We start from the raw sequence: 18,853 nt of genomic DNA, 5'->3' as shown, positions 1-18,853 counted from the left end.
CGAAACTCGATTCGATGTGTTATTGTCTCTCGTTCATCAAAATGTAAATTTCTACGAAGAATTTACGGTCTAATTATTACTTGTTATCGCTTTATTCCTATCTTTGATTCTGTAGCATGATTCATTTCTACGTTGTAGATATTTGTATAAATTTGTATCTTTATGTATACAACTAAAGAGATGGAATCTACCCGGAGATTTGTTTCATCCTATGAAAATTATAACGAGTATTGTACTTTCGATATTTTCTATACCTCTGTTCATTTAAAAATCCACGATCCACTAATTATTATTTCCAAACATCTGAACTTCCTTAATCTCAAAATTATACTCTAAAATTCCTCTCATTTCAAATTCAAATTCTGCCCGCAACCTCGCACTGCCATTTACAATGCTGATTTATTTCGAGTTCAAAGATCTCAGCACGGTTATAACAAATTAGCTTCAGAGCTGGAAAACGTTAAGTATCCCGCCCATTTCAAATTCAAATTCTCCCCGCAACATCACACTGCTATTGGGTTGGCAACTATGTGGTTACGGATTTTATCATTAGGTGGCAATGACAATATTTGCAATGCTCGTTTATTCCAACTCCAAAGATCTTAGCACGGCTACAGCAAATCAGATTCAGACTTGGGAAATATCAAGTACGTAATAGAAAGTACCAATATACCAAGGTGCAATTTAAAATTCACCATCTTCGTACTTAGGACTTTCTGACAAATATGTGTACAAAATTGTATCCGTACTAATAGACGCCGAATAAAACCTAAGACACGGCGGTGTCCATATCTCACGGGAAACTCTTGCAAAAGTCGCGTACGTGCATCCATCGAGAATAACCCTGGTCGATAACTATCCCTTGGGATTAAGTTTCGAGGTAAAATCACTACGTAAGTTCCAACACGGTGTATCAGCAGCGTCTTCCATTCAGCTGCCGGCATCTTCTATTATGTATGTAGCTCCTAATATCGCGGAACGCTTTTCGTATTCCGCAAATGTTCCAAGTTGGCCGTAAATTTCGACGAGCTTCGGTTAAATAGCCAGGGGAAGCTTCCCTAAAGTACACGAAATGCCTAGGTCCGCTCTGTGCGTGAACATACACGCGTCTCAAACGCTTGCTGATGGCTCGAGGATCGCTGATAATACGAGGGATGCCTGTAGACTCGACGCTGGTGATTTAGAGATTTATTTAACGACTTATGCCACGAACGAGTATCGCGAATAGCTGGCTGATGCCGGTCGTGGAAAAAATTTCAGATGGAAACACATTTGTGAAATTTTGTTTCCTTCTCCAACCGTCCGTACGACCATTCCCACTCGTCCTCGTGGTCCTGTTCCATAGAATACGACAGCGAGAGTGCTCGTAGCTCTGATCCCCGAGCAATGGACGCGGAGTACGTCTATTGGGAAGCTGAGAATTTCGATACACCGATCAGTGGTAGAAAATGAAACTGTCGAGGGCGGATCGAGCAATATGATCGCGATGTTTAAATGGAATGAAAAACGAGCGTTAAATTTGTTTTAATGGTTTTACGTCGATCGGTATAATAAGAGTCGTAGGATTCTGTGACTTGGTGTAAGAGGTAGCAACGTCGTAGCTTTGCAAAAGTGAGCTAAATCTGATATAGAGTTGACAATTTTAAGTTGTATGTAGAAACGACGATAAGACAAATGTCCACGTTTTTCATACAATAAACTTTGCCTGCAAAATACCAAAGTCAACATGGAATATGTAAAATAACATGAGCTTTGATTCACCAGTTTTGTGTTAGAAAAGAGATTTGAAACAACAAATTTGAATTTTTTAAACGTAACTTTAGATATTAATATCTCGACTTTGTAAATACATTGGAACTTCTTACAGCATGGCACAGGATTATCTAAGCAGTTGTCGAAATTTATGCAACAGAATTTTCTCCTAGAAAAAATAGAAGCAAGACACGGTAGCTGATATTAATACGCATACGTACAATATATTATACTCTTCAATATGGAACAACTTCTTCGAGGTTGGGCCAAACTTTCTTTGAGGAATTAAAAGGATTAGTTTACCAGATGTCGTGTACTTGCTCAGGAAATTGCAATTGGTCGGTAAAAGCATAGTTCATTCTTTATAGCTTTTTTTTATTTCAGCCTGTAATGAAAATTCAAGCAACACATTTCGAAGATTTATGACAGTTATACACACGCTGAAAATTTCATCGACTAACCGTCGTAACCTCGACAGAAAAACCCCCCCTGCAAACAGACATTTGTGAAACCTATAACTCGTTTTCTTTCTATCTCTTTAAACGTTTCCGTAGAACAATCAGCCGATGGTCTGATCGAAAAAAAAACGCATCTAAAAAATTGCATTATTTCATCAACTTCAACGTAGGATTGTCTATGGATAAAATAAAAGTTATTGTCGAAATTCTATATTTTATGCGGGATTAACATTTTTGAAAGTTGGTGTTGCGGAAATCGAGGTTTGGTTAGTTTCACTAAAGGGATTTGCATGGTAGGACGATTCGTATTATCGGGGTCGATTAAAAATAAATATTGGCTCAATTAACGCGACCCAATCCGGGTTAGTTTGAGCCTGCTTCGATAGCACCAGCTTCGATGAATTTTTGTGTTAATTGGCGATTTTTCAATGAGATCTTGAATATTATATTCCATCGCTATTTTCTTTTCTTTTTTCTTTAACTCCTGCTGCTTATATTTTTATTACACTATTTTATTGTATCACCATGCTTTTACTGTATTGAGGAAGAATTGGGTCAATGTGTAAAGGCTCAAAAATTGGAGACATCGAGCGAAGATCGAGCTTCGATGAATTTTTGTGTTAATTGGCGATTTTCTAACGAGAAGATCTTGAATATTATATTCCATTGCTATTTTCTTTTCATTCTCTTAACTCCTGTTGCTTATATTTTTATTGCAATATTTTATTGTATCACCATGCTTTTACTGTATTGAGGAGGAATTGGGTCAATGTATAAAGGCTCAAAAAATTGGATATCGAGCGAAGATAGCCTCGAATTTTATGCGATACGGAGATGTATGCCGGTTTGCGGCAGCATTTTTGAGAGTCGGATATAAAATCACATAATTTTCCAGCGCTTTTACCGTCTGCTGGAAATTCAACATATTTATCATTCTGCAAAGGACGTTCCAAAACAAGGGAGAAAAAAAGATGAAATGCTCGTCGTTTGCCAAACCTTTCAAATCTTTATTCTGATTTTTTTAATAAAAAAAAAAAAAAGTATCCAAATTCTGGGGACATCAAATCGATACGAAGAATAGAATGTAAGGAATTTCATTGAAATACTAGCCCTATATTTTACGTCTGAATTATTGTTGAATTTAAAGAAAAGTCCCTGGAATTTTCTTTCTATCAAGAAGAACGAAATAAAATATCAGAAACATTGTTAGAATATTAGTTTACAAATCTTTCGTTCCAATAATTCTAACATATAAATACATTTGTTGTAAAATTCTTCGCTCTCCTGTGTTTCTCGAATCATTTTTTTTTTTTTTTTTTTTATCACTAACAAATATCTCAGATTTAGGGAAAAATAAAACAATTATTACGTCAATATAAAGTTAATAATATAAAGTAATTTTTCGTTGTGTTTCGAAATATCAAAAATCTTTTTGTTTCTTAAAACGAGATACAGATTCCGATATAGAAATTCAAAGAAAGTAACGGGGTTCATTTTGGAAATTTGTAAGTTCGTTTAACGAAACAAATTTCTCTCAATGATAATAATATTCCTCTTACAAAAATTACGAATTATCGAGACATAAAAATTCAAAGAACGTAGCAGCGTCGATCCCCGGAATTTACAAATTTTTTAAATATTTTATTTTCTTCAACGGCTTACAGCAAAACGTGTATCATCGTTAAGCGATAGCGGTTCAAAATGTATATTTTTAACCGCTTTCATTGAGAACCGATAGCGGAAGCGAAGTCACGTCCGGAAATAATAAACGATGAGCATCGTTCGAACACCGGCGGAACACTTTTAACGAGCCACGTTAGATGTTCCGCTTATCAGGATTTACTTAACGACTCGAAAAAGCCTTTCCAATTTTACGCGACACGCGCTTCGGATCCTCGTTCGTTGAAATGTACACAGAATACTGAAAATATCACCGTAAATGTCGCTCTTTCCTTCTCCCTTATTTCCTAAAGCGAAATATAGTCTGTAAATGTTACTTTTTGCCTCTGGTTTTTCTGCTTTTTCACCTTTCAAACGATCAATGAAAACAAAAAATGGACTTGTTTTATAGGAAAATCTCGTTTCGTGTATCGAAGAAAATAGATAGAAAATTTACGATAGAAGCGTTTGATCACAATTGCTTCCTTTCGACGAAACTAAAATTACAGCGATCTTACAATCGAGCGATGATTTGATGGTTGTTGTAGTCGTGCATATGCTTAGCGCAATATTATAACGAATGTGCAAGGATAGGTAATTATAGGAAATGTGCTTGGAGTTTGAGAATTTTTCGCATAATTTTTCTATCGCATCTAATTTGTATTTGAGCGCTTATCACAGAAAAGTGTTATGTCCATGTCGTATGTATTGCACAGAAGATTTGGAAATTTCATTTGCTCTGTAGAAACACACTGTCGTGATTATATCGATCGTTTGAAATCAATCTGAACATATGTACGGAAATGATAAGGTATTTAGTATAAAATTAGTATACAACATGAGTAGCCAGCTTAATCCTGTATACTATTAGCCTCGATGAATATTGAGGTTTGTTAATGTAATTTATAATTAACTATTTTTATAATTTCTACCAAATATATACAACGAATATGTATCTTGCAGTTTGTCGTAAGCATTTTCATATTTGTTTCAAGCTTTACGAATAAAATCATGATAGCTGAGTCTCGTTATATCGTCAATGCAATTTTTAGGCTTCCGGCATAAAACACAGAATATTCGTAAGAGTTTCTTACAAGTTTCGTAGGCAAACGAGAATTACTAGAATTTGACGCAGTATCACGAAGTCTCTTTCGATGTTGAAGCGTTGACAAGTCCCTTGTATTAATAGCCGCATCGATCCTCGTCAATCAACATTATGCACATCGCGGTGCGCACAATCTAACGCATCAGAAATTATATGTGCATGATACGTGACGTAAACCTGGACAGATTCACCTTATCCCGTCGATATACACGACGAACGAACTAAATTCCCGGAATTCCTTTGGAACAAAGCGCCTGGATCATGGTTCCGTGCCTTTTGGTCGAACCGAGAGTCCATTGGATTCCTGTGGCCCAGTTGCCTGGATACTCATCGATGAGAAATGAATAAAAGGCCGGTGTAACGTAATACCTACGACCTCCATCGGATTTAGATGAATTTTCATCTAAAATTCTTAAAGTTTTTTCCAGACACGGTGCTTTCAATTTTCTATGCTTTTTAAATAAAATACGGCAGAGCTGTGTTTATTGGAGCAAAGTTTTAGCGAACGCTCGACGCGTGGTCTTTGAGTTAGTTCTGTTCCGTTTGCCAGATAAATTGTACTCGGTTCAAACGATAAACCAGACAAATTATATTCAAACACGATTCAGATAAATGAAATTTTACCGTGGCGGATTTTTCAATGTCTTGTTTCGTTTATTTACCACAGGCCTATTTCTATCGATACTTTTAGTAACGTTTCATTGTACTAGTAGCAGTTTGAAAACATCTTTCGTATATAAAAAAAAATAAAAAGGAACTGAGATCAATTCTTCCTTTCTTCCTTCATAAACGAGCAAGCTTCTGGTTATAGAAGCTTAATTAACTAAGAACCTTGGGATTCTAGGGATTTCATTGATAGAATGTCTCTCAGGTTTCTTTATAAATTTAAACTATTTACTAACTTGCATACGTTCACGTAATATCGTCATCCTAACGTCTCCTGCAAATATTGTCAAAGTTTCTCTGGCAATACTACCACATTTAGGAATTTTCAGTTAAGAAGCCATGCAACCATATCGGCTTCAAGAAGTCTAAATCTTTTTTATACCTTTTTAAAGCTGGGTATATCTGGAATACCGTGGTAAAAGGATACTTTGAAATTTTGAAAAATGGCGAGGCTGCAACGCTGAATACGAACGCATTCTTTTACTTTAGAGGAAGCTTAACTTAAAACTTCAAACACGTTTTTCTCTAAACTATGTTTTTCGACCTTGCTGCCAGTAGATCTCCGAAACTTTCCATTGGATTAACACGAAATTTTTAAACGTTTTTCTCTGAATTTTTTCAAACGTTTAAAGTTGCTTTTCCTCGGCGTGAAATCAAATGTTTTCCTTAACAAGCCGCCATTTCTTTATTTTTCCAAGCTATGAAAAAGTTTTGCGCTACATCGTGGATAATCTGTTTTTCACCACCGTCGTTCTCTAATTTTATGTAATACGAAAAAATACGAATACAGAGTTCAAATGTCGTTGGAAATTTGCTATAAAAATCTTGATCCTTTAGCAAATATTTGTAGGCGAGAAAAAATGTTAGATTTACCCTACTTTTTTAAGCTTTTGCACCCTTAAACGGCTTGATTCGCGATTGCACGCAAGAAAGTTTACAAGATGATCTTTTAAGCACTGCTTTAACGTTATTGTCGCTACACAAAGTCTAGGCGAAGTATTAAAATTCTATGGAACTCGTACGTTCTTCGGGAACGCGTGTCTCGCGGAACATTCAAAGTTTTGACGCTCCTGTGAATATCAATTTGGACCAGACGTTCTAGTGGCTTGCTGCTGTCTTAATGCTTAAATAAAACTAATATTCTTCCTTTGAGGAAATTTTCTGAAGTGTGTCGAGGACATGGTTTATTCGTGTACTTTAACTGTAGCTGATGGGAAAAGGTGTTTTCATCAAAACCATCTAACTCGTCTGATATGCGTAAGACGAATAAAAAGTAAATTAAATTGCATTCTCAAATTTTAAATTTCACTCTGTAATTTCATTTCTTAACTTTTACGTACGCGAACGTGTCCTTTTTAAGACTCGGACATTCTTTAAATATATTTCAAAATTTACTATCTTCTTGCAAAGAGAAACTAAAGTTGATCTTCCGATAGACTCGTGTACGTATTTATTTACTAAATATTAAGATACTTGCTGATAAAATACTAAACGATGATGAAAAGCAGATTGTCAAAAAACCGATTCAAATGCAGAAGCTTGAAATAGGTGACCTCGACATTGAGCGATCATGCTTCCTCCATTCATGCTGGTCTCCATTCTACGTCAGAATATTTTTTCCACTTGCTATACGTATTTCTTCTTTCCAATGAAAAACAACCAGTAATTTTAATATAAATACAATGTAATAACTATACTATAACACTGTATAATAATAAATCGTTTCTTTCTTTCGCAGGTCCACAATGAACAGTTCCACCAAGTGTCCGTAAACTCTGCTCTGGCTCTTGCACGACAACCGAATCAAAGATCCATCGTGGCTCCATCGACAGAATCAAAGGGAAGATTTTGCATTTGGAAGAAGATACGATGACCTTGCAAGAAGCGGAAGGCTCGCGATCGATGGTGATCGAGGGATCTCGCGACTCATCGACTGGTCCGTGCATCAGCAGGTTGTCGAAACCTTTGATAATTCGATTGTCTAATCGCGCAACGACACGTTGACCATGACGTGGGAAAGGCGTGCGATCGTCGGCACGTTGGTTGGTCGCTTAACGAGGACGAAGAAAGCTCGTCGAGGGAAAAAAGGGATTGTCTAGAGGTCCCTGGTAATTGGATACCTGCGATTTACAGGCAACAGAAATAGAGAGAAAAAGGGAGAGATAGAGAGGGAGAGAAAGTGACATTTCCAGAGAATAATCGTCTCGTGTCTCCATCGAGCGATTTGGGAAGCTTCGATTGACGGCTAGTCGGCTGGAACAACGTGGGACCATCCGGAACAGTGAGCACACTGAGCACCGAAATGAAGCTCGGGGATAATATAACGATGGAAGGTGAGTTGGATCGTGTTCTTTTGACCAGGTGATGGTCGCGTGGCAACGGTCGCAAAGAGTAGAGAATAGTTTGACAGAACGTGGAAATGATATTTTAAATGTCAAACGGAAGATATATCATAGATGGAAATAATATGAAGGAGGATATGATGTAAAAATTCTAATTTCTTCTTTTGTCATAAATTTTGTCATAAATTATTGTCGAGTGATTGGTTTTTGGGATAAAGTAAGCAACGATAAAGATAAAATTATAATTATTTGTTGGAAAATGTCATCAGAATATGTATAGTTGTTTTTTGGAAAGATTTATTGTCAAAGCTAATTTGTTTGAATTTAAATGTGGATTGGTAGTCAGGTTGCCTTCTGATGGCGAGTGGAAACACAAGCGTAGACAATAACTAACACGTAGTCGTGGAATGCAAAGGCATTGATTAATAGAACGTTAAAAAAAATATATATATATAGATAGATGTAGAGATGTACGTGAAACTACCAGTGTAATGTAATTTTTCATTTTGGAATTTCGTGTTTATGAAGAGTTTCAAAAAATTCATAGAACCTTTGTTTTTTTTATTTCTACGGTATTTTGTTAAATATTCAAACAACAGTTTGTTTCTTCCTTGAATTACATATTTTTGCATATGTTTCTTATTTGGAAACATTTTTTTCTTTAACGTTTTATACTTCAATTATTCTCCTTTACTTGTAATAATTTTTATCTTTAATTAAAAAAACAAAAAATCCCTTGGACGTCGAGTGCAAGAATTACAACGACAGAATACACAAAGATAAAAGGGACAATCGTTACTCTTATTATTTATTTTATTTAAAGTGACATTGTTAGCGACAAGGACAATCATATTATATCTTTTTCCTTTTTTTTTTCTTTTTCTTTTTTGATCAATTTTAAATTGAGAAAAGGACGCGCGGTTGCTTGCTATTCAACTCGTTCTTAATTGTTTCGCTGTTATTGATTTCCGGAATGTGGCCACGTTTCCTCGTCGACAGGCTACGATCGTCGCAGTTTGCCTCATCAGACTTCGTTGACATACTCTCGCTCGTTAGCCAAATATTCAGGCAAACTCCGATGAAGCAAACTCCTCTGTTTACGAAACGTTGGCAGAAACATACGAGACGTGACTACTGTTTCGAGATCAGATGATACGATTCCAACTTCAACGTTCCCTTGTTTTCTACCGTTTGTCTTGATTTCCTTCGCTCGAGAATTCTACACAATTTTTCCTGCAAACGGAATTATTCAACTACAGCGATTTCTCATTCTCCGTCTGCCTTCGTTTTTTGACGTCGAAGAAATTTTATTATTTTTTCCATCTTTGCTATTAAAAAAAGAAAAAAAAAAAACAATTGAATGAAAATATTTGAAAATATTCCAGAGAAGTCGCCTCTACCGTCTTCTAATTCTTTTTTTATACATTTCCTATCTTCTTGTTTAATTATCCTGGAGCAAGTAATCGAGTTTTATGATTTTAGTTAACATAATCAAACAAGTTGTTTTGATATTTTTCTATTTACTCAAAAGTTTATCGTGCGTATGTTTTAAAAGAGAGCAGGAGATTTCGAAAGCAGAGAACCGGGTTCGTTAAGATCATCTCGGTTTCTCTTTCTATCTTTGGATTAATTAATACCATTTAATCGACATGCCGAGGAGTAATACACGCCGTTGATTGGATTATCAGTAATCAATAACGACGTTTCATTACGTACGAGTTCATGCACATTCATGAACCAACGCAATGCGGATCCAACCGGTCGCAGTTGATTATTTTCTGATAATTTCGCGAAATGGAAACGGAAGTACGTGATTCCCTCTAACCATTTCCTAGAAATACACAATTTCCTACTAACATTTGAATAACCTAATGTCCATTATCCTATATCCTTTCAAATCGAGTTCGATTCGAAACAGAAACGATATTCGCATGCTTTTGCCTACTTATTATGTATCTGTTCTATCATTCCTCTGGTAAAATAATAACGGCGTTCACTGTCGCATATCAGCGATTCTCATTTCGAATAAAAATTATGACGAGGATTTAATATGCAAATAAGATGGAAAGAAATTTACTTTCTTTCTTTGTTCGTTATTCGTCCGTCTTCCAATAATATCGATATTAATCATCGATCGTTTACACATCAAATTGAATTCGATTGAAAATATAAAAAAATTCTACATTTTTCATTATTTCTCTCAAACTTCCTTACTAAAATGAAAATAACTTTCTGATTGATTTTAAATCAGTAGGATCTACACCTCTGTAAAGCTGGTATTCTAATCATCAAAGGATTTCTCTAAAAATCAGTAAAGAAAGATTTTCTCCGATTTCGTCTAATTTTTGGACATCCTGATGTATTTTACGAACGAAATTCTTATTTAGTTAATATCCTTAATTAGTTTACGATCAACAATTTCTACATTTATGCAAAAACGAATTTCCTGGCTATCAGAGAATTTCAGTAAAAAGAAAAATGAAGGGATGGACAATTTTAGTGAATTTTAGGTATCCCGATGAACTGAAAATTGCTGTGCCAAGAGTAATCTCTCGATCAATTTCACCCGATATATTCTAAACCTTCCTATATACAACTTAAACCTCAGCAAATTCGTAGATTTCAATTATAGCAGCTGTGGCCGTTGGTTTCAACCCCTAAACGCAGCGTGCCCTCGGGGTTCGACCAGCAGGAGGGTCGCAGAGGGTCGAAAGAGGGTTGCTTCGTGACTCTTAATCGAGTTTACGTTGATTAATGGAGCTGACTGTCGATCACAGCCAGGCCTTGATATAAGCGCCACGATAAACTCGCCCTAAGCACGTAAACACCGATATCGATGACGATTCGATGCTCGTGTTTCCATGGAATTATCCCACTATTGCGTCGATGCATTTTTCGAACGTAGAAACTTGAAAAATAGAGGAACATAGGAATATAGGAATTGCAAAATGTACGAGTTTAGGGATTTGGAGAGATCTAGGCATGTAGAAATATGGGAATTGGAGAATACAGGAATGTAGAAACTCAGAGATGTAGGAATTTGGTTATGCAAGAAAGCAGAAATGTAGAAACGTGGAAATGTAGAAATTTAGGGATTTCAAACATAGAGATGTGTATAGCAATATAGGGATGTAGGAATTTAGGCATCTAGGGATTTAGAGATGCACGCATTTGGGAATCCAAGGACTTGGAAGTGCAGGGATTTAGGGATCTAGGGACTTGGAAATGCAGGAATTTAAAAATCTAGAAATTTGACGATTTAGGAATTTAAAGACATAGAAACTTACTAATGTAGGAATTTAGGCATCTAGGGATTTAGAGATGCACGCATTTAGGAATCCAAGGACTTAGAAGTGCAGGGATTTAGGGATCTAGGGACTTGGAGATGCAGGAATTTAAGAATCTAGGGACATAGAAATGTAGAAATTTAGACACTTAGAAATATAGGAATTTGGAAAAATATGAATTTCAAGAGAGAGACGTGGCAAGTATAAAAATATTGGAATTTAGAAATTTGACGATTTAGGAATTTAAAGACATAGAAACTTACTAATGTAGGAATTTAGGAATCTAGGGATTTAGAGATACACTCATTTAGGAATCCAAGGACTTAGAAGTGCAGGGATTTAGGGATCTAGGGATTTGAAAATGCAGGAATTTAAGAATCTAGGGACATAAAAGTGTAGAAATTTAGAAACTTAGAAATATAGGAATTTGGAAACATATAAATTTCATGAGAGTAATATGGTAAGTATAAAAATATTGGAATTTAGAAATTTGACGATTTAGGAATTTAAAGACATAGAAACTTACTAATGTGTGAATAGTATATCAATTTAGGAATATAGAATTCAAGAATAATATCAGGTTGTCTGGAAAGTTTCTTTCGTCTTAGAAGGAAACAATAGATGTGAAATATTTTTATATTATATTTCATTACACGTACTAATATACTGCACGTAATGCAAAATGGATCATACGATGTAAATTGTAAAATAAAAAAAGTAATGAATCAAAATAATATAAAAGAAAAAATGTTGCGCATCTATTGTTTCCTTGTGAAACGAAAGAAACTTTTCAGACAATCTAATAGAAACATAGTAATGTATTTATGATATTTAAGAATATAGGAATGCAGTAAAGTAGGGATTTAGTACAATAGTAGTATAAACAAAATTAATTTAAGAATACAGGAATGTCTTATATCCGAATTGTTCACAACAACTAATAGTGAATTCTTAATAATTAATATTTACATTAATGAAACTACATAAATTAATTATTTCATTTATTTTTTAAAATTAATTCATTCATTGAATCAAAATTAACGTTTAATCTTATCAATATTCAATACACGTAAATTGTATCAAATTTCTCCTTCTCGACATAGTTGACGAAAGTTTTGATAGTAAGGCGAAATTAGATGGACGATATCTGTTCACAGAAACGACGTTTCGTATCGTGGGTATATCAATCGGATAATTTGAAGCAACGAAATCTCGGATGAGATGCAGTTATGCCTCTGTATAATTGCGAAAATATTTCATCCGGTAGGATGGATGATAAACGAGCTCGCGTATTCGTTGCCGTACACGCATCCCTTTAATTCCGTAAGTGTGTCAAGGTGATGTGTGTGCTGTGCACACGTACTCGCGCAAATGCTCTGGCGTTCGATTTGGAAAAGTCCACGTGCCGAGTCGACGATAAACTTAATGGCGAGCAGATGATTTACGAACGTTTCAAACTGTCCATTTCTTCACACGAATATCTACATCGATATTATTCAAATTTCTTATTTGCTCATTTCGTTCGATACACCATGATCGAGCCAAATTCTCTTCCTTATCTTATTTACTAAATATTTTTACAGATACCAAGTACGTAAGAAAGAAAAAAAAAAAAAAATATATCAACAGTATTTAGGTTATTTCTTTCGTTGTTCGTCATTTATTTTCGCAACAGTATTTAAATTTATTATTTACTCGCTTGGTTCATATATCATAACTAAAACAATTCTTGTTATCTAATCTACTGTTTCGCCAATAGCAAGATAAATGCATGAAGCAAATATATCAAGAGGGAGATCTTCTCATTTTTTCATTTCGTTGATACACCGTACGTAACCAGAGTACGTATATTTATGCAAATTAATATTCATATAACATAAATTATATTATCATTGAAAAAAAAAAGAAACCTAGGTAAAAAATTTGTTTTGTCCATTAAATATCATAACGAGTATATTCTATTTCGGATATTTTATATATTTTTGTGTCTCAGGTGGATTTACGCACCTTTAAGTTTCCCCGAAGTGCACAAAAATCCACAGATTAATGATGATTGATTTAAATCCATTCGCTATCTTTTTATTCCCCGCAACAGGCAAGATAAATAAGTGACATAAGTATATCAAGAGAAAACTGATGAGATTTGTTGTTTGCCCATTTCAGTGAACGAACGAAACGAACAAACGTCTCGAGCAGAAGCCGTGCACGTGAAGTAGAGCGATCGCAATCTTGACAATTATTTTTCCATCGTCATCGCGATCGATATCTCTGCACGTGTGTAGTATATAGATGTGTGTGTGTGTGACTGGAACGATTCCAGCTAAGAGCAGCCAGAGAGTTAGCCGGGACTAGTTATGGACGGAAAAGAGGATATGACCGAGATAATACGAACACAGATCCGGCTCCAAGCGATTCGTGGACCCTTGGCGATTTAACAATTGACTTGTGCCTACGAGTCGTCTAGCGGAGTAATTGGAAATGACCCGCGACTCGTTCTCCGCTCTTCATACCGCTTTTCCCCATTCAATTCTTCCTTCGACGGACGATCGCCGATCGTATTGTTCGCTTGCCCGATCGAGAGAAGACCAGCAATTTCCACCTTTCAAATTCCTTGCGGCGTTTAACGTTAAATTCCTTCCTTTCAAATTTTCGCCAACGATTAACGTTCTAAGGTTTATTGGGAATCCTTTACTCGTCGATAAACAGCCAGTGCTGTGGTTAGATCTTTGAGAAGTCGAATGAAACGTTCTGACGTGAATTTTCCAATTTTCTATTTAATTGTTTATACCTTCTATTTGAATAGTCGTTGATTGAAAAACGTAGAGGAAGATTGAACATTGGCATTAATTTAAGAAATTGCCAATTGTGGTTAAAATCAACATTAGCAATTTCCTAGGATTTCATTGGAAAATGTAAAAAGATTTCTGATGTGAATTTGCAATTTTCCATTTAATTGTTTATTCCTTCTATTTGAATAGTCGTTGATTGAAAAACGTAGAGGAAGATTGAACATTGGCATTAATTTAAGAAATTGCCAATTGTGGTTAAAATCAACATTAGCAATTTCCTAGGATTTCATTGGAAAATGTAAAAAGATTTCTGATGTGAATTTGCAATTTTCCATTTAATTGTTTATTCCTTCTATTTGAATAGTCGTTGATTGAAAAACGTAGAGGAAGATTGAACATTGGCATTAATTTAAAAAATTGTCAATTGTGGTTAAAATCAACATTAGCAATTTCCTAGGATTTCATTGGAAAATGTAAGGAGATTTCTGATGTGAATTTTGCAATTTTCTATTTAATTGTTTATACCTTTTATTTGAATAGTCGTTGATTGAAAAACGTAGAGGAAGATTGAACATTGGCATTAATTTAAGAAATTGCCAATTGTGGTTAAAATCAACATTAGCAATTTCCTAGGATTTCATTGGAAAATGTAAGAAGATTTCTGATGTGAATTTTGCAATTTTCTATTTAATTGTTTATACCTTCTATTTCAATAGTCGTTGATTGAAAAACGTAGAGGAAGATTGAACATTGGCATTAATTTAAGAAATTGCCAATTGTGGTTAAAATCAACATTAGCAATTTCCTAGGATTTCATTGGAAAATGTAAGAAGATTTCTGATGTGAATTTTGCAATTTTCTATTTAATTGTTTATACCTTCTATTTGAATAGTCGTTGATTGAAAAACATAGAGGAAGATTGAACATTGGCATTAATTTAAGAAATTGCCAATTGTGGTTAAAATCAACATTAGCAATTTCCTAGGATTTCATTGGAAAATGTAAGAAGATTTCTGATGTGAATTTTGCAATTTTCTATTTAATTGTTTATACCTTCTATTTGAATAGTCGTTGATTGAAAAACATAGAGGAAGATTGAACATTGGCATTAATTTAAGAAATTGCCAATTGTGGTTAAAATCAACATTAGCAATTTCCTAGGATTTCATTGGAAAATGTAAGGAGATTTCTGATGTGAATTTTGCAATTTTCTATTTAATTGTTTATACCTTCTATTTGAATAGTCGTTGATTGAAAAACGTAGAGGAAGATTGAACATTGGCATTAATTTAAGAAATTGCCAATTGTGGTTAAAATCAACATTAGCAATTTCCTAGGATTTCATTGGAAAATGTAAGAAGATTTCTGATGTGAATTTGCAATTTTCTATTTAATTGTTTATACCTTCTATTTCAATAGTCGTCGATTGTAAAACGTAGAGGAAGATTGAACATTGGCATTAATTTAAGAAATTGCCAATTGTGGTTAAAATCAACATTAGCAATTTCCTAGGATTTCATTGGAAAATGTAAGAAGATTTCTGATGTGAATTTTGCAATTTTCTATTTAATTGTTTATACCTTCTATTTCAATAGTCGTTGATTGAAAAACGTAGAGGAAGATTGAACATTGGCATTAATTTAAGAAATTGCCAATTGTGGTTAAAATCAACATTAGCAATTTCCTAGGATTTCATTGGAAAATGTAAGAAGATTTCTGATGTGAATTTTGCAATTTTCTATTTAATTGTTTATACCTTCTATTTGAATAGTCGTTGATTGAAAAACATAGAGGAAGATTGAACATTGGCATTAATTTAAGAAATTGCCAATTGTGGTTAAAATCAACATTAGCAATTTCCTAGGATTTCATTGGAAAATGTAAGAAGGTTTCTGATGTGAATTTTGCAATTTTCTATTTAATTTATACCTTCTATTTCAATAGTCGTCGATTGAACGTTTGGATTAATTTAAGAAACTGCCAATTGTGGCTAAAGTCAACATTAGCAATTTCCCAGGGTTTCATTGGAAAATGTAAGAAGGTTTCGCGTTAACAAAACGTTAATATTCTCGTTATTATCTCGCGGGTCTATCAAAAAACAAATACAGCAGCTTTATACAAACGATAATTATAGACAAATATAACATTCAGAATCGATCTTGAAATAAACCACTGAAATCAACGTTAGAAACATTTGAATTATTGTTTGATCGCAATAAGAAAATATAAAAAGATAGATTGCAATTTCTTTGGCGAAATTGCGCAATATTATACCTGGAAAACGAGTATGTCCTTCTAGCTTCTAGATATCCCTCTTGTCGACGAGAAAATCCAACAGAATTCTTGATAACGGAAAATACGATGACTCCATGCTCGGTCGAATCTAGCAGCGGAGGGATTAATTATCGTTTAATTATCGTCTAGCGGGTGCATCAGCGCGGTAACGAAATTTCTCACGGGAAACGGGGCAACAGGTTAGCCTTAGGGGCAGGAGGAAGGACGCCGACCAGAGACGATGGCAATTTTTTTTAATACAGTTAGTTAATGAATCTCAGCGGAAGGTTAATTTTGTTTGAGTCGGATGGCGTCGTCTGAGAAGCCGATGGCTATCAATCGAATTAGCAACCAGTCGAGTCATATTAACGAGCAAAGTGTGAATTCAAATTCACACCTGTCTTGCCCCTTCATTTCGTTATCGCACAAACTTGCTAGAAAAATTGACTTTTGAATTAAAGTATTATTATTTAAACGATTAATAGAATGTCGCTTTTCCTCGCATCCAATCTTTCCTTTAATTATCTCGTTTATTCTAATTTCTTGCTATAATTGTATTAACTTTTTAATTTCGTTTAATCCATGTCACTTTAGGTATTTGTAATTAGAGCTTGAAGAGATATAACCTTTTTGCCCCTGGTCTTTTAAATTTTAATTGCCTCTGCAGCGAGTAGCGTTAGAAGTTTTAATGACTTTATAAAATCAAGTTGTAGAACGGAAGCTGTACGTATAGAAAAGCGTAGAAAACAGTTTTATGATGACATAAATTGATATTGTCAAAATATTCCGAAGCTGTCCTGGGAGAAAGTAATTAAGTTCGAAGTCGATTCTTATCTATCATCGTGTGCTTCATCTAATTTCCTTCGCTTCCTTTAGATCCATCGCCTCTTTCCAATCGGACGAAAAGCTGTCCGGCTTTGATCACCGACCTTTCAATTAATTATCGCTCGCCGAGTGCAATAACGGGGTAACGAAGTTTATCGGTGCACAGAGGGCGACGAAACCGCGGATAAAAGGAGGAAATGAGCGATTCTTAGGTGCCGAATCTCCATGTCTATGTGGCTAGGGAAATTGAGAAATCGAAACTACGTTAATATGAAAATTGAAGACTTTCAATAGAACTAAAACACAAATATTAGATTGACAACTAAGTGATCGCGGATTTTGTCAATACCACCTATTGATAAAAGCCATGATCACTTAGTTGCCAACCTAATAATTTTCTGTTCGATTTGTAATGCACTTCGATGATGTATCACCTTCGAACGACTGTAATCTTAAAATATTCTTGTTTTCTATCTTGTAAATCAATCCAGGACTAATAGTTCTCAAATTAATCAAGTAATCTGTTATTTACTGGAAGCATGAATTGCTCAAAAGCCATATTGATTAACTGGATAAATTAAGAAGTAGAGAAAATTGAATATTACGATTCTTTAAGGATTTCTACCGAATTTACGTTTATTTATGTAATTTTCTTGCATTAAATAAATTTGTGGAAGTAAATAATCTGCGTTGAAAAGCTCAATATTAATAGGAAAAAGTTGGAGTTTATCGAGTTTTCTCATTAGTCAAGTCACCTGACATCGTGTTCCTTCCATTCGAATAATTCACCACCTTTTTTCATTTGCTAAAAAAGATGTTCGATATTTCGCGTAAAACGTAAAGAGGCAAAAGGAAGAAATAAGGAAAACAGAGAGGAAATAAAAACGACAGATGGTAAAGTTCGCGTAAAAACAACCACGGTTCCAATTCCCCTGCTCATTAAAAATCGACAACGGATCAGTAATCCAAGCGTGGCAAGATGCTTTGTCGCGTTATTAAGTCAATTTATCGGAAGTAATCAAATCACGGATGAAATCAAGCCGATGATTGAAAACAGATACTAATCGTGGCCAACGAACCCCAATCTCATCGACATTCATTTTCCACTTGGAGCTTTCAAACTTATTGATCAATAACCATTCGCACTTGCAAGACGTTCATATTGTGTTTTATATACGAGGAGAATATTCTTTCAAATTTTATCACAAGATGAATTATTTTAAATAAAACATTATTAGATTACTGTCATAAATTCCGACACTACCCCGCCGCTTCCAAGAGTGGGTGAGGTGGTTGTCCATGAAGATTTCCCCGCATATAAAAAACAAAAGCTTATTATCACAAATAAAATAAATTTTTTTTTTTTTACAAAACCTAAAGAGATACGACTCTGTTTCGTCAATGTGCGACTATTCGGAGAAGCTGTTCGGTTGAAGGTTTTTCTGAAAATGTGCGTAAGGTTATGGTGTGTTGGTTGAGCGTAATGTTGAAAGCTGGTGATGAGGTATGTGGCCGATGTTGTGTGGCTAATGTTGACGCGATTTCACGCTCAATTTGTCAAGAGAATAGAATTTTTTCGATTAATTCCCGAGGCATCCTCGGGATATATATAGAAAAGCAGCCTCTTAGCTACCTGAATTACGATGCAGCGGTCAGTTAGAGAAGAGGCCTTAAGGGCACGAAACTTAGCGATAGC

At 34.8% G+C, this 18,853-nt stretch overlaps 1 protein-coding gene across 4 annotated transcripts in view; it reads left to right on the top strand.

Annotated features, from left to right (window-relative positions):
• The window catches only part of LOC139993634 (uncharacterized), a 98,470-nt gene that overhangs the window by 21,402 nt on the left and 58,215 nt on the right, over window positions 1–18,853 (top strand). For all 4 annotated transcript variants that reach the window (XM_072015546.1, XM_072015543.1, XM_072015544.1 and 1 more), the window contains one exon: window positions 7,379–7,973. In XM_072015546.1, coding sequence (XP_071871647.1) covers window positions 7,943–7,973 — 31 coding nt within the window. In that variant the 5' untranslated portion in view covers window positions 7,379–7,942. The remainder of the gene's footprint in view (window positions 1–7,378; window positions 7,974–18,853) is intronic.

This window comes from Bombus fervidus, chromosome 13 (genome assembly GCF_041682495.2).
Source record: "Bombus fervidus isolate BK054 chromosome 13, iyBomFerv1, whole genome shotgun sequence".
In the NCBI taxonomy this organism is placed as follows: domain Eukaryota; kingdom Metazoa; phylum Arthropoda; class Insecta; order Hymenoptera; family Apidae; genus Bombus; species Bombus fervidus.
This window is presented reverse-complemented; position numbering and strand designations above follow the sequence as displayed.